The 16,013-nt window shown below is 42.7% G+C and overlaps 1 protein-coding gene across 2 annotated transcripts in view; it reads right to left on the reverse strand.

Annotated features, from left to right (window-relative positions):
* Positions 1-518: 518 nt before the first annotated feature.
* LOC128659782 (gastrula zinc finger protein XlCGF26.1-like) overlaps positions 519-16,013 on the reverse strand; it is a 79,167-nt gene continuing 63,672 nt past the window's right edge. For both annotated transcript variants that reach the window (XM_053713354.1, XM_053713355.1), the window contains exons 4-5: positions 11,695-12,090; positions 519-6,132 (exon numbers count right to left, since the gene is read on the reverse strand). In XM_053713354.1, coding sequence (XP_053569329.1) covers positions 4,874-6,132; positions 11,695-12,090 — 1,655 coding nt within the window. In that variant the 3' untranslated portion in view covers positions 519-4,873. The remainder of the gene's footprint in view (positions 6,133-11,694; positions 12,091-16,013) is intronic.

Below are 16,013 nucleotides of genomic sequence, written 5' to 3' on the forward strand. Positions count from 1 at the left end.
CCTCTGACATTCACTGCACGCTGAGAGGAAAACCGGGCTCCAACTTGCTGCGGAGAGCATATCAACGTAGAATCTAGCACAAACTTACTTCACCACCTCCATAGGAGGCAAAGTTTGTAAAAACTGAATTGTGGGTGTGGTGAGGGGTGTATTTATAGGCATTTTGAGGTTTGGGAAACTTTGCCCCTCCTGGTAGGAATGTATATCCCATACGTCACTAGCTCATGGACTCTTGCTAATTACATGAAAGAAACACTGCTGCACAGAGTACTAAATACACTTGCACGCCCCTAAGCTCATATAATATAAGCCTCCTATGTTTACTCTTTAACAAAGGATACCAAAACAACAAAGCAAATTAGATAATAGAAGGGAATTGGAAAGTTAGGTAAAATTGCTGTTCTATCTGAATTATCAGCGTTTAACTTTCACTGTCAGTTTTGGCTTCTGTATTTGATGAGGTTTTCCTAATTATTCTGTGATATTTTGTTTTTAAATTATACAAAAACACAAAACACTTGTCTGGATTATAATCACTTTTTATTTAAAACATTACATATCATTATATAGTAAAAAGCAGAATTACATGATATATGCACACATGGTATAAATATACTCAACACTTGTGCTCTTGATACAAAGGGATTTATCAGACATATAACGTTCCCTTTATATATACAGTATGTGCTATTATCAGTTCTTGTGGCTTCTAACTAACATGAAAACATCTAACAGACATAATATCAAGTTACAGGACATGACACACATATTACATACCCAGTATACATGTAGGTTATAGTAGCCAATTAAATTAAACTGATCATCATCACATATGTACCGGATACTGATATTGTGTCTCGTGAAATAAAATCAGTTTCATTAAAATACCTGTAGTAGCGTGGTCAGATCACAACGCTGTAACTATGACTATGGGACCACACTTAACTTGTACCCCCCCCCCGTTATGGCAACTGAAAAACCACCTAGTCACAGATCCCGTTCTTAAAATTAGTATCCAAGAGAAAATAATAGAATTCCTTACTATTAACTACACCCCTCAGGTTACAACTGAGGTACTCTGGGCTACACTCAAATCTGTCTTGAGAGTCCACTTTATCACTCTTGACGCCGAAGCCCGTAAACAAAGAGGGACCTCATTAGCTACTCTCTCTGCACAGCTTCGAACACTTAGACGTTCTCTCAGCGCATCTTATTCTAGTACGACATTACATGACATCTCGGTCATTACTAAACAAATCCAGGAGTTAGAACTTCAAAGAACTCATTGCATATTAGAGAAATTTAAAAGAATCTTCTACCACTATAGTAATAAAGCCACATCAATTTTAGCTGCCAAACTTAGGAATGGTATAGCGCAAGCCCGAACCATGACCTTCAAAGGTTCAGCTGGCAAGCCAATTAACTCACCTAGGGAGATTGGAGACACCTTCAAATCCTATTATCACACCCTCTATAACATCGAAGAGGACCTGGTTTACCCCCCGTCTAGTCCAACGGATTTTAGACTCTTTCTGAACTCCCTTCAACTACCCCTTCTCTAACCAGATAGCTTTTTGATACTAACCGATTCGATAACTATCGAAGAAATACAAAATGTAATTAAGGATATGAAATTAGGTAAATACCCCGGCCCAGATGGCTTTACAGCCCACTTCTATAAGGCCTTTCAACCACTAATAGCCCCGATTCTTTGTAAATTTTTCGGAGAGATAATGAAGAAGGGTTCCCTTGCTGGAGAATTTCTAGAAGCTACAATCACCACAATATTAAAACCAGGGAAACCCCCTGAACTATGCGGTAGCTATCGCCCTATATCCCTCCTTAATCTCGATACAAAACTATATGCAAAAATCCTCGCCAATAGACTTTCAAGAGTCATCTCCTCCCTGGTCCATTCTGACCAAGTGGGATTTGTTCTTCAGTGGGAAGGACCAGACGCAACCAGACAGATTCTTGATATCTTGTCGATCATGGCAAGTAGAGGAGTCCCATTCCTTACCCTGTCTTTAGATGCCGAGAAGGCCTTTGACAGGGTGAGGTGGGAGTTTCTTTGGATTACGATGCAAGCCTTTAATATCCCAGACACTTTTATCCGGGCAATACAGGGTTTAAACTCTTCCTCTTCAGCTAGAGTAAAGGGAGTGGGATTTAGGTCAGATCCCTTCCATATAACCAATGGCACCAGACAAGGCTGCCCACTTTCACCCCTTCTTTTCGCACTAGTGATAGAACCCTTAGCACAAGAGATTAGACTGAATCCCCAAATCTCCAGGGAACAATTAGCAACTTCTTCCCATAGTATTTCCCTTTACTTTATTTCTCACTTCCTCAATTACCTCACTACCCGCTGTATTTGACCTACTTAAACATTTCGGTCAGCTAAGCTATTACAAATAAAACATCAATAAAACGGAAGCCTTACATTTAAATGTCTCCTCTCAGGAACTGACTCACCTAGAAAAACCTCTACCACTTCCAATGGAAAGCGCATGATATTAAGATCTTAGGCATGTTTTTAAGACCCGATCCAGAAACCACAACTACGGAAAACTTCACAGACAGGCTATCAGAATTTCGGAACCTCCATTCCTCTTGGGAGTTCAGAGAGGTCTCATGGACAGGAAGAATAGCTGCGATAAAGATGTCTTTTATCCCCAAACTTACATACCTGTTTAGATGCATCCCATATAACATCCCTAGACCCTGTTAAATAAGCTACAAAGTCTTATTACTGCTTATGTATGGAGAAATAATAAACCCAGAACTTCTAGAACCACACTCCAGAGGCCACTTACACATGGGGGTTTAGCCCTCCTCAATGTTATACTATACAGCGGCTAGACTATCACATTTGTTCAGCTGGAGTCTTACAGATGATCACCCTCTGTGGTTTGATGCAGAATTGTCGATACTCCTGTTAGGACTTTTGTGGATCCCCCCTTACTATAGGGAAAAGCTAGCTAACTTATCCCCAATAATTTTGGATGCCCTCCAGTTCTGGGGTCAGACAAGACACAACCCGGATTTGGCTCCACACCCCTCCCCTGCGCTTACTATGAGCGGTGCCCTCTATTGTCTCCCGGACTCTCATCTCTTGTCCTGGCGAAGACTCGCTCCCATACTGGCAATGGACCTCTATGACCAAAGCCAATGGCTCACACATACCCAGTTCTGTGCAAAATTCGAAATCACCCACTTTTCGTCTCCGCACATGGTTGAAATCATGGGTATATCCTGGGAAAAACTTAAGGCCACCATCGAAATGGGAGACTTAATGGACCCAAGGAAAAGTCCTTATGCATGCCCTATCTTTTCACTACGATCTCCTCCTTGAACCCACCACACTTCATAAAATTGCCCAACATAGAGCCTGGGAAAGAGAGATAATGGTACATGGCATACACGTATCACTGTAACTAAAAAACTTCTACACTGTACTACTCTTTGGGAGCTACAGTACAAAATCCTTGTTCGATGGCACTTGACACCTTCTACCCTGCATAGGATATATGGCACTCAATCTCCCTTGTGCTGGAGAGGCTGTGAACAGTTAGGGACCTCCTTACATGTGTGGTGGTCTTGTCCTAAGATCCAACCACTCTGGCAGAAGCTTTTTAGAATACTTCACAGACTAGACATTGTCCTCCCATTCAAACCAGAGATATCACTACTTCACATGCATACCCCAAATTTGACGCCTTCTAGAGAAGCCCTAGTAATATACCTCCTTATGGCTACAAAACTAACGATCGCCAGAATGTGGAAACACAAGGAGCCACCTCCTATATCTCAAGTACTCACTACAGTCCATTATATCAAACAGATGGAACTATACTCCCATAGAATCTTAGATAGAGTGGACTTTTACCAAGAGACCTGGTCCCCATGGAATGAGATATACCCTGACTGACTTTGACTTCTAATTGCTGTTTCTGAGACCCCCCCTTTTTTTTCTTCCTCCCCCCCCCATATACCCCATTCATCACACTACACCGTGACCCCTCATTTCCCGCCTGTCATCTTCGGAACTGTATTTATTAAGAATATTCTCTTTTGTTCTTTATTGATTTAGCTATATAACACATTTTTAACTCTACTGAACACTGTATAAGTTTTGGGATTAGTTTTGCCGCCAGTCCTTGTTGTATAACTGGCTGATATTTATGTACAGTCTTATGTCCTTTGTTATTGTATTGTTCTTTTATAGATGTATATTTGAACCTGCTCTTCAATAAAATAAAAATTTAAAAAAATCAGTTTCCCCTCAGTAATTCCTCTGGCATATAACATGTACAATGCTAAGCATCTGTTGCTATAAGAAAAGGTTTATCCACATGATGTGCACATTAAATATATCTCCCAGATGTCAATCATTTGAGACTGATGTTCTTGTTTATTTAATTCACTAACACTCTATTCATATAAAGACTCCTTTATTCTGTAAATGTAATTATTTTCTCCCCTATGTAAAACAAACTTCTAACACTGGCATATTAATAAACAACACCGGGGTGCTTTGGTGTTGAATGGTTGTGTTAACTGGTCAGTATGAGGGCAGATTTGTATATTCCTGTGTGGTGTTTGTATTCTATCACATTGATATGAGAGAAACTGAGGCGCACATATATAGGGGCACAGAGGACAGCAGGAGAGCACTTCCAATCTGAGGCTTTCATAACTGGGATTAAAAGTAATATTTACAATAGGATCCTTTTTGATGCTTCTATTTAGAGAGTTTGTCCTTTTTAGGATAAATTGTAAAAAGGTTTGTACACTGTGTATATAAAGTTTGTGTGTAAATATTTAGCGTTTTGTGATACCTGATTTAAATAAAAACCTTTTTTCCCACTTTCTAAACATGTGAAAGGTTTCTACCCTTGTGAATCCTTTCATGAGTTTTCAGACTACTCTTATGTGTAAAACATTTCCCACACTCTGTACATGTGAACGGCTTTTCCCCTGTGTGACTCCTTTCATGAGTTTTCAGATTACTTTTGTCTGTAAAACTTTTTCCACACTGTATACATGTGAAAGGCTTTTCTCCAGTGTGAATCCTTTCATGAGTTTTCAGATTACTTTTCTCTGTAAAACTTTTTCCACACTCTGTACATGTGAAATGCTTTTCTCCTGTATGACTCATTTCATGAGTTTTCAGACTATTTATTTGTGTAAAACATTTCCCACACTCTGTACATGTGAAAGGCTTTTCTCCTGTGTGAATTCTTTCATGAGTTTTCAGACTATTTATTTGTTTAAAACTTTTTCCACAATCTGTACATGTAAAAGGCTTTTCTCCTGTGTGACTCTTTTCATGAGTTTTCAGATTACTTTTGTCTGTAAAACTTTTTCCACAATCTGTACATGTAAAAGGCTTTTCTCCTGTGTGTCTCCTTTCATGAGTTTTCAGATTACTTTTTTCTGTAAAACTTTTTCCACACTGTATACATGTGAAAGGCTTTTCTCCCTTGTGACTCATTTCATGAGTTTTCAGACTATTTATTTGTGTAAAACATTTTCCACATTCTATACATGTGAAAGGCTTTTCTCCTGTGTGAATCCTTTCATGAATTTTCAGCTCACTCTTGTGTGTAAAACTTTTTCCACACTCTATACATGTGAAAGGCTTCTCTCCTGTGTGACTCTTTTTATGAGTTTTCAGATTACCCATTTGTGTAAAACATTTACCACACTCAGTACATGTGTGTGGTTTCTCACCTGTGTGACTTTTGTAGTGTTCTAGTAGATGAGACTTCCATCTAAAACTTTTCTTACATTCTGTACATTTGAAAGGTTTCTCCTTTGTATGAATCACTTGGTTAGACTGTAGACTTTTTTCTTCTTTAATATGTTTTGAAAAATCAGTAAATGTGTGTGGATTATCCTCTGGGATAATAATATCATAAATGTTTTCCTCTTGTTTGATGACTAAATCACTCTCTGTACATAATGACTGCTGCCCAGTTCCTGCCAATTCACCATCATCTTTTAATATCTTTTGTGATATCCCCAATGTTTGTGAATAGTCATTGGTGTCTAAGATTTTTGGAGTTTGCGGAATCATTCTGATGCTTTCTGTAGTGAAGGATGGATATGAATTATTCAAGTGTTTGTCTAAATAAAAAGAAATGGAATAAAGAAAAATAAGACTGTTTATTTATTATAATATAATCCATCTCAATAAAAAAAACATTTTTTTTACTCAAAAATGTCTTCCGTTATTTATTAAATGTATTTACCTGTAAATCACAAATTAAAAAGGAAATTTATGCTTACCTGAGTTCCTCCCTTCCCTCCACCTCCAGTCATTCGACCGAAGTTAGGAAGAGAAAGGAAAAGCCAAAGGTGCAGAGGTGACTGAAGTTTAACAAAAATAGAATATATACCTGTCTTAAAAATGACAGGGTGGGCCGTGGACTTGTCATATCGTAGAAGAAATAAATTTATCAGGTAAGTATAAATTTCCTTTTCTTCTACAAAACATGACGAGTCCACGGATTTCATCCTTACTTGTGGGATTCAATACCAAAACTACAGGACACGGATGTAAGGGAGGGACAAGACAGGAACCTAAACGGAAGGCACTACTGCTTAAAGAACCTTTCTCCCAAAACCAGCCTCAGAAGAAGCAAAAGTATCAAATTTGTAAAATTTGGAAAAAGTGTGAAGAGACGACCAAGTCGCAGCCTTGCAAAACTGTTCAACAGAAGCATTGTTTTTAAATGCCCATGAGGAAGCCACTGCCCTAGTAGAATGAGCCGTAATTCTTTCAGGAGGCTGCTGTCCAGCAGTCTCATACGCCAGACGGATGATACTCTTCAGCCAAAAAGAAAGAGAGGTAGCTGTAGCTTTCTGACACCTATGCTTTCTGGAAAAAACAATGAATAATGAAGATGATTGACGGAAATCCTTAGTTGCCTGCAAGTAAAACTTCAGGGCACGGACCACGTCCAAGTAATGCAACATACACTCCTTCTTAGAAAGGTTAGGACATAATGAAGGAACCAAAATTTCCTGATTAATATTCTTATTAGAAACAACCTTAGGAACGAAACCAGGTTTGGTACGTAAAACCACCTTATCAGAATGGAAGATAAGGCGAATCACATTGTAGCACTGAAAGCTCCGAAACTCTACGAGCAGAAGAAATAGCAACCAAAAATAAAACTTTCCAAGATAACAAATTAATATCTATGGAATGCATGGGTTCAAACCAAACCCCTTGAAGAACATTAAGAACTAAATTCAAACTCCAGGGTGGAGCAATTGGTCTAAACACAGGCTTAATTCTGGTTAGAGCCTGACAAAAAGACTGAACATCTGGGACATCTGCAAAACGTTTGTGTAGCAAAATTGACAAAGCAGAGATTTGTCCCTTTAAGGAACTCGCTGATAACCCTTTCTCCAATCCTTCTTGGAGAAAAGACAAAATCCTAGGAATCTTAACTCTACTCCATGAGTAGCCCCTGGATTCGTACCAACCAAGATATTTACGCCATATCTTATGATAGATCTTTCTGGTGACAGGCTTACGTGCCTGAATCAAAGTATCAATGACCGAATCAGAGAACCCCCGCTTAGATAAAATCAAGTGTTCAATCTCCAGGCAGTCAGTTGCAGAGAAACTAGATTTGGATGTTGGAAAGGTCCCTGAATGAGAAGGTCCTGCCTCAATGGAAGCTTCCACAGCGGCAGAGAGGACATGTCCACTAGATTGGCATACCAAGTTCTGCAAGGCCACGCAGGCGCAATTAGAATTAGTGAAGCCCTCTCCTGTTTGATCCGAGCAATCACCCGGGGCAGGAGAGCAAACGGTGGAAACACATAAGCTAGGTTGAACGACCAAGGCACTGCCAAGGCATCTATCATTTCGGCCTGAGGATCCCTTGACCTTTATCAGTATCTTGGAAATTTGGCATTCTGACGAGATGCCATCAGATCCAACTCCGCTCTGCCCCATCTGAGGATCCGAGTGGCAAAGACCTCCGGATGGAGTTCCCACTCCCCCGGATGAAACGTCTGTCTGCTTAAAAAGTCTGCTTCCCAGTTGTCCACTCCTGGGATGTAGATTGCTGACAGATAACAAGAGTGGGCCTCCGCCCAATGAATTATCTTGGATACTTCTGTCATCACTAAGGAACTCCTTGTTCCTCCCTGATGATTGATGTAAGCCACAGTCATGATGTTGTCTGACAGAAAGCAAATTAATTTGGCCAAAGCCAACTGAGGCCACGCCTGAAGCGCATTGAATATTGCCCTCAATTCCAGAATATTGATTGGAAGAATTGACTCCGACTGAGTCCACACACCCTGAGCCTTCAGGGAATTCCAGACTGCACCCCAACCTACAAGGCTGGCGTCCGCCGTCACCATCACCCATGAGGGTCTGCGGAAGCACGTCCCTTGGGACAGATGATCCTGAGAAAACCACCAAAGAAGAGAGTCTCTTGTCTCCTGATCCAGATCTATCTGAGGAGACAAATTTGCATAATCTCCATTCCACTGCCTGAGCATGCTCAGCTGTAGTGGTCTGAGATGAAAATTGAGCAAACAGAATGATGTCCATTGCTGCCACCATCAATCCAATTACCTCCATGCACTGGGCCACTGATGGCCGAGGATTGGACTGAAGGGCTCAGCATGTATTCAGAATCTTTAATTTTCTGACCTCTGTCAAGAAAATTTTCATGGATATGGAATCTATTGGAGTTCCCAGGAAGGGAACCTTGGTCTGTGGAATTAATGAACTCTTTTCTAGATTCACCTTCCACCCGTGAGTCCTCAGAAAGGACAGAATCATGTCTGTATGAGACCTTGTCAGATGGTAGGACGACGCCTGAATCAGAATATTGTCCAAATACGGCGCTACTGCAATACCCCGTGGCCTGAAAACCACTAGAAGGGACCCTAGAACCTTCGTGAAGATCCTAGGTGCTGTGGCCAACCCGAAGGGAAGAGCCATGAACTGAAAATGTTTGTCCAGGATGGCAAACCTTACGAACTGGTGATGATCCCTGTGGATAAGAATATGAAGGTATGCATCCTTCAAGTCCACGGTAGTCATATATTGACCCTCCTGGATCAATGGCAGAATTGTTCGAAGAGTCTCCATCTTGAAGTATGGGACTCTGAGAAACTTGTTTAGACTTTTTAGATCTAAAATAGGTTGAAACGTATCCTCTTTTTTGGGGACCACGAAAAGATTGGAGTTAAACCCCTGCCCCTGTTCCAGTATTGAAACGGGACAAATTACTCCCATAGTAGAGAGGTCTTTTACACAACATAGGAACGCCTTTCTTTTTATCTGGTCTACAGACAATCATGAAAGAAGAAACCTCCCCCTTGGGAGAGAATTTTTGAATTCCAGTTGATACCCTTGGGACATGACTTCCAGTGTCCAGGGGTCCTGAAAATCTCTTACCCAAGCCTTGGCAAAGAGAGAAAGTCTACCCCCTACTAGATTCAGTCCCGGATTTTGGGCCGCCCCTTCATGCTGTTTTGGTAGCAGCAGCGGGCTTCTTGGGTTGTTTACCCTTGTTCCAAGTCTGGTTGGGTCTAAAGATGGATTTGGCCTGAGCAAAATTCCCTTCCTGCTTGGTGGAGGAAGAGGAAGAAGAGTTAACTCCTTTAAAGTTCCGAAAGGAATAAAAATTAATTTTGTTTACCCCTCAGTTTAGCCGTTCTATCCTGAGGTAGAAGATGACCCTTACCTCCCGTAATGTCAGAAATGATCTCCTTCAAGTCAGGCCCCAATAGGGTTTCCCCTTAAAAGGAATAGCCAAAAGCTTTGATTTAGTTGACACATCAGCAGACCAAGATTTTAACCATAACGCTCTATGCGCTAAAATAGCAAATCCTGCATTCTTAGCCGCCAACTTGGCAATCTGAAAGGCGGCATCTGTAATAAAAGAATTAGCCAGTTTAAGAGCCTTAATTCTATCTAAAATATCCTCTAAAGGAGTCTCAGTCTTAAGGGACTCTTCTAAGGCCTCAAACCAGAAGGCCACCGCAGTGGTAACTGGTACAATGCAGGCCATTGGTTGTAAGAGGAAACCCTGATGAATAAACAATTTCTTTAGAAGACCCTCCAATTTCTTATCCATAGGGTCTTTGAAAGCACAGCTGTCCTCAATAGGAATAGTTGTACGCTTAGCCAGGGTAGATATAGCTCCTTCCACCTTAGGGACTGTTTGCCAAGAGTCCTGAACAGTGTCAGATATAGGATACATCTTCTTGAAATTAGGAGAGGGTGAAAACGGGATACCCGGTCTGTCCCATTCCCTCTTAATAATCTATGAGGAACCGGAAAAACGTCAGTGTAAGCAGGTACCTCTAAGTATTTGTCCATCTTACACAATTTCTCTGGTGGTACAACAATAGGGTCACAGTCATCCAGAGTCGCTAAAACCTCCCTAAGTAACAGACAGAGGTGTTCAAGCTTAAATTTAAAGGACATGACGTCCGAGTCCGTCTGAGGTAACGCACTTCCCGAATCGGAAAGTTCCCCCTCAGACAGAAGTTCCCTGACCCCCAATTCAGATCCCTGTGAGGGTACATCGGAAATAGATAACAACGCATCAGAGGACTCAGCATTCACATTGACCTCTGTCCTACTGCGTTTACCCTGTAACACTGGCAACTTAGATAATACCTCTGTAAGGGTAGTTGACATAAAATGAATTAGACGCGGTTGAAGAACCAGGCGTTGCTTGGGTGGGCGTTAAAGCTTGTGACGCTTGGGGAGAAGTTGGCGGTATACCCTGATTCTCCTCAGACTGAGAATCATCTTTAGACACATTTTCTTTACATAAAATTTGTGCTTTACATTGTAAGGCCCTCTCAGTACACGAGGGACAAAAAACCAGAGGGGGTTCCACAGTGGCATCTAAACACATAGAGCAAGGAGTTTCCTCCTCAGTGTCAGATATGTTAAACAGACTAGCAATATTAATAATAGTCATACCTTGCTTAAAATATTGAGCTCTGAATTCAATTTAAATGCGGAAAAGTTAATGCCAAAAATAAAAACTGTACTGCGCCTTTAAATTTTAAAAGTGCAACTATTTTTCTGATATCTGCAAAAATGTGTTTGGAACAGAAAAAAACTATTTTAAAGTGCCCAAAATACTTTCTTCCCTTGTGAATCCTTTCATGAGTTTTCAGACTACTCTTATGTGTAAAACATTTCCCACACTCTGTACATGTGAACGGCTTTTCCCCTGTGTGACTCATTTCATGAGTTTTCAGACTATTTATTTGTGTAAAACATTTCCATTCCATTCCATTACTTTTGTCTGTAAAAACTTTTTCCACACTCTATATATGTGAAAGGCTTTTCTCCAGTGTGAATCCTTTCATGAGTTTTCAGATTACTTTTTTCTGTAAAACTTTTTCCACACTCTGTACATGTGAAATGCTTTTCTCCTGTGTGACTCATTTCATGAGTTTTCAGACTATTTATTTGTGTAAAACATTTCCCACACTCTGTACATGTGAAAGGCTTTTCTCCTGTGTGAATCCTTTCATGAGTTTTCAGCTCACTCTTGTGTGTAAAACTTTTTCCACACTCTATACATGTGAAAGGCTTTTCTCCTGTGTGACTCTTTTTATGAGTTTTTAGATTACCCATTTGTGTAAAACATTTACCGCACTCAGTACATGTGTGTGGTTTCTCACCTGTATGACTTTTGTAGTGTTCTAGTAGATGAGACTTCCATCTAAAACTTTTCTTACATTCTGTACATTCGAAAGGTTTCTCCTTTGTATGAATCACTTGGTTAGACTGTAGACTTTTTTCTTCTTTAATATGTTTTGAAAAATCAGTAAATGTGTGTGGATTATCCTCTGGGATAATAATTTCATAGATGTTTTCCTCTTGTTTGATGACTAAATCACTCTCTGTACATAATGACTGCTGCCCAGTTCCTGCCAATTCACCATCATCTTTTAATATCTTTTGTGATATCCCCAATGTTTGTGAATAGTCATTGGTGTCTAAGATTTTTGGAGTTTGCGGAATCATTCTGATGCTTTCTGTAGTGAAGGATGGATATGAACTATTCAAGTGTTTGTCTACATAAAAAGAAATGGAATAAAGAAAAATAAGACTGTTTATTCATCCTATACTATAAAAGGCCAAGTGTGTTAGTCCGAAGCTGTCATGCGCAGTAGAGACAGCACGAGGACAAACACACCTGGCCTAAGTCCCTACCTGTTCTGCCGATTGCGCCGAGCAGAAGTGGGCGTGACCGAGCGTGAAGGGGGCGGAGCCTAGCGTGAAGGCCCGTGAAGAGAGCTCAAACAGCTCAAGAGAGGGTGGAGAGATGTGGGGAGAGGGGGGGAGATGTGGAGTGAGGGGAGAGATGTGGGGAGAGGGGGGAGATGTGGAGAGAGGGGGGAGATGTGGAGAGAGGGGGGAGGTGTGGAGAGAGATGTGGAGAGAGGGGGGAGATGTGGAGAGAGGGGGGAGATGTGGAGAGAGGGGAGAGATGTGGAGAGAGGGGAGAGATGTGGAGAGAGGGGAGAGATGTGGAGAGAGGGGAGAGATGTGGAGAGAGGGGAGAGATGTGGGGAGATGTGGAGAGATGTGGGGAGATGTGGAGAGATGTGGGGAGATGTGGAGAGATGTGGAGAGAGGGGGGAGATGTGGAGAGAGGGGGGAGATGTGGGGAGAGAGAGAGGGAGAGAGAGAGGGGGAGAGAGAGAGAGGAGAGAGAGAGGGGGAGAGAGAGAGGGGGGAGAGGGAGAGAGAGAGAGGGGGAGAGGGAGAGAGAGAGAGGGGGAGAGGGAGAGAGAGAGAGAGAGAGAGGGAGAGAGATAGAGAGGGGAGAGAGAAAGAGGGGAGATGTGGACAGAAAAAGAGAGAGGGGGAGATAGAGAGAGAGGGGAGTGAGAGAGACAGAGGGGAGAGAGAGTGAGAGAGACAGAGGGGAGAGAGAGAGACAGAGGGGGGAGAGAGAGGAGGAGAGAGAGAGGAGAGAGAGAGAGGGGAGAGAGAGAGAGAGGGGGAGAGAGAGAGAGGGGGGGAGGGGAGAGAGATAGAGAGAGAGGGGGGAGAGATAGAGGGGCGAGAGAGAGAGAGAGGAGAGACAGAGGGGGAGAGAGAGAGGAGAGAGAGGGGGAGAGAGAGAGGGGGAGAAAGAGAGAGAGAGAGGAGAGAGAGAGGAGAGAGAGAGAGAGAGAGGGGAGAAAGAGGGGGGAGAGAGAGAGGGGGGGGAGGGGAGAGAGATAGAGAGAGAGAGGGGGGAGAGATAGAGGGGCAAGAGAGAGAGAGAGGAGAGACAGAGGGGGAGAGAGAGAGGAGAGAGAGGGGGAGAGAGAGAGGGGGAGAAAGAGAGAAAGAGAGAGAGGAGAGAGAGAGAGAGGGGAGAAAGAGGGGGGAGAGAGAGAGGGGGGAGAGAGAGAGGGGGGAGAGAGAGAGGGGGAGAGAGGGGGGAGAGAGAGAGGGGGAGAGAGAGAGGGGGGAGAGAGAAAGGAGAGAGACAGAGAGAGGGGAGAGAGAAAGAGAGTGGCGAGAGAGAGAGGGGGGAGAGAGAGGGGGAAGAGAGAGAGATAGAGGGGAGAGAGAGAGATAGAGGGGAGAGAGAGGCGAGAGAGAGAGAGGCGAGAGAGAGAGGAGGCGAGAGAGAGAGAGAGGAGGCGAGAGAGAGAGAGGGGGGGGAGAGAGAGATAGAGGGGAGAGAGAGAGAGAGAGAGGGGAGAGAGAGAGAAAGGGGGGAGAGAGAGGGGAGAGAGAGAGAGAGGGGGGAGAGAGAGAGAGGGGGGAGAGAGAGAGAGGGGGGAGAGAGAGAGAGGGGGGAGAGAGAGAGGGGAGCGAGAGAGAGAGAGGGGAGCGAGAGAGAGAGATGGGGGAGAGAGCGCAAAAGAGAGGGGGGAGAGAGAGAAAGCAAAAGAGAGTGGGAGGGAGAGAACGCCAGGGGTGGGACCACTGTACTGCAAAAAATGGCCCGTGTGAACGGGCTTTAGGACTAGTTATAATATAATCCATCTCAATAAAAAAAACATTTATTAAATGTATTTACCTGTAAATCACAAATTAAAAAGGAAATTTATGCTTACCTGAGTTCCTCCCTTCCCTCCACCTCCAGTCATTTGACCGAAGTTAGGAAGAGAAAGGAAAAGCCAAAGGTGCAGAGGTGACTGAAGTTTAACAAAAATAGAATATATACCTGTCTTAAAAATGACAGGGTGGGCCGTGGACTTGTCATATCGTAGAAGAAATAAATTTATCAGGTAAGCATAAATTTCCTTTTCTTCTACAAGACATGACGAGTTCACGGATTTCATCCTTACTTGTGGGATTCAATACCAAAACTACAGGACACGGATGTAAGGGAGGGACAAGACAGGAACCTAAACGGAAGGCACCACTTCTTAAAGAACATTTCTCCCACAACCAGCCTCAGAAAAAGCAAAAGTATCAAATTTGTAAAATTTGGAAAAAGTGTGAAGAGACAACCAAGTCGCAGCCTTGCAAAACTGTTCAACAGAAGCATTGTTTTTAAATGCCCACGAGGAAGCCACTGCCCTAGTAGAATGAGCCGTAATTCTTTCAGGAGGCTGCTGTCCAGCAGTCTCATACGCCAGACGGATTATACTCTTCAGCCAAAAAGAAAGAGAGGTAGCTGTAGCTTTCTGACCCCTATGCTTTCTGGAAAAAACAATGAATAATGAAGATGATTGACGGAAATCCTTAGTTGCCTGCAAGTAAAACTTCAGGGCACGGACCACGTCCAAGTAATGCAACATACACTCCTTCTTAGAAGGGTTAGGACATAATGAAGGAACCAAAATTTCCTGATTAATATTCTTATTAGAAACAACCTTAGGAAGGAAACCAGGTTTGGTACGTAAAACAACCTTATCAGAATGGAAGATAAGGCGAATCACATTGTAGCACTGAAAGCTCCGAAACTCTACGAGCAGAAGAAATAGCAACCAAAAATAAAACTTTCCAAGATAACAAATTAATATCTATGGAATGCATGGGTTCAAACCAAACCCCTTGAAGAACATTAAGAACTAAATTCAAACTCCAGGGTGGAGCAATTGGTCTAAACACAGGCTTAATTCTGGTTAGAGCCTGACAAAAAGACTGAACATCTGGGACATCTGCAAAACGTTTGTGTAGCAAAATTGACAAAGCAGAGATTTGTCCCTTTAAGGAACTCGCTGATAACCCTTTCTCCAATCCTTCTTGGAGAAAAGACAAAATCCTAGGAATCTTAACTCTACTCCATGAGTAGCCCCTGGATTCGCACCAACCAAGATATTTACGCCATATCTTATGATAGATCTTTCTGGTGACAGGCTTACGTGCCTGAATCAAAGTATCAATGACCGAATCAGAAAACCCCCGCTTAGATAAAATCAAGTGTTCAATCTCCAGGCAGTCAGTTGCAAAGAAAGTAGATTTGGATGTTGGAAAGGTCCCTGAATGAGAAGGTCCTGCCTCAATGGTAGCTTCCACAGCGGCAGAGAGGACATGTCCACTAGATTGGCATACCAAGTTCTGCGAGGCCACGCAGGCGCGATTAGAATTAGTGAAGCCCTCTCCTGTTTGATCCGAGCAATCACTCGGGGCAGGAGAGCAAACGGTGGAAACACATAAGCTAGGTTGAACGACCAAGGCACTGCCAAGGCATCTATCATTTCGGCCTGAGGATCCCTTGACCTTTATCCGTATCTTGGAAATTTGGCATTCTGACGAGATGCCATCAGATCCAACTCCGCTCTGCCCCATCTGAGGATCCGAGTGGCAAAGACCTCCAGATGGAGTTCCCACTCCCCCGGATGAAACGTCTGTCTGCTTAAAAAGTCTGCTTCCCAGTTGTCCACTCCTGGGATGTAGATTGCTGACAGATAACAAGAGTGGGCCTCCGCCCAATGAATTATCTTGGATACTTCTGTCAACACTAAGGAACTCCTTGTTCCTCCCTGATGATTGATCTAAGCCACAGTCATGATGTTGTCCGACAGAAAGCGAATTAATTTGG

This window comes from Bombina bombina, chromosome 5 (assembly GCF_027579735.1).
Source record: "Bombina bombina isolate aBomBom1 chromosome 5, aBomBom1.pri, whole genome shotgun sequence".
NCBI lineage: Eukaryota > Metazoa > Chordata > Amphibia > Anura > Bombinatoridae > Bombina > Bombina bombina.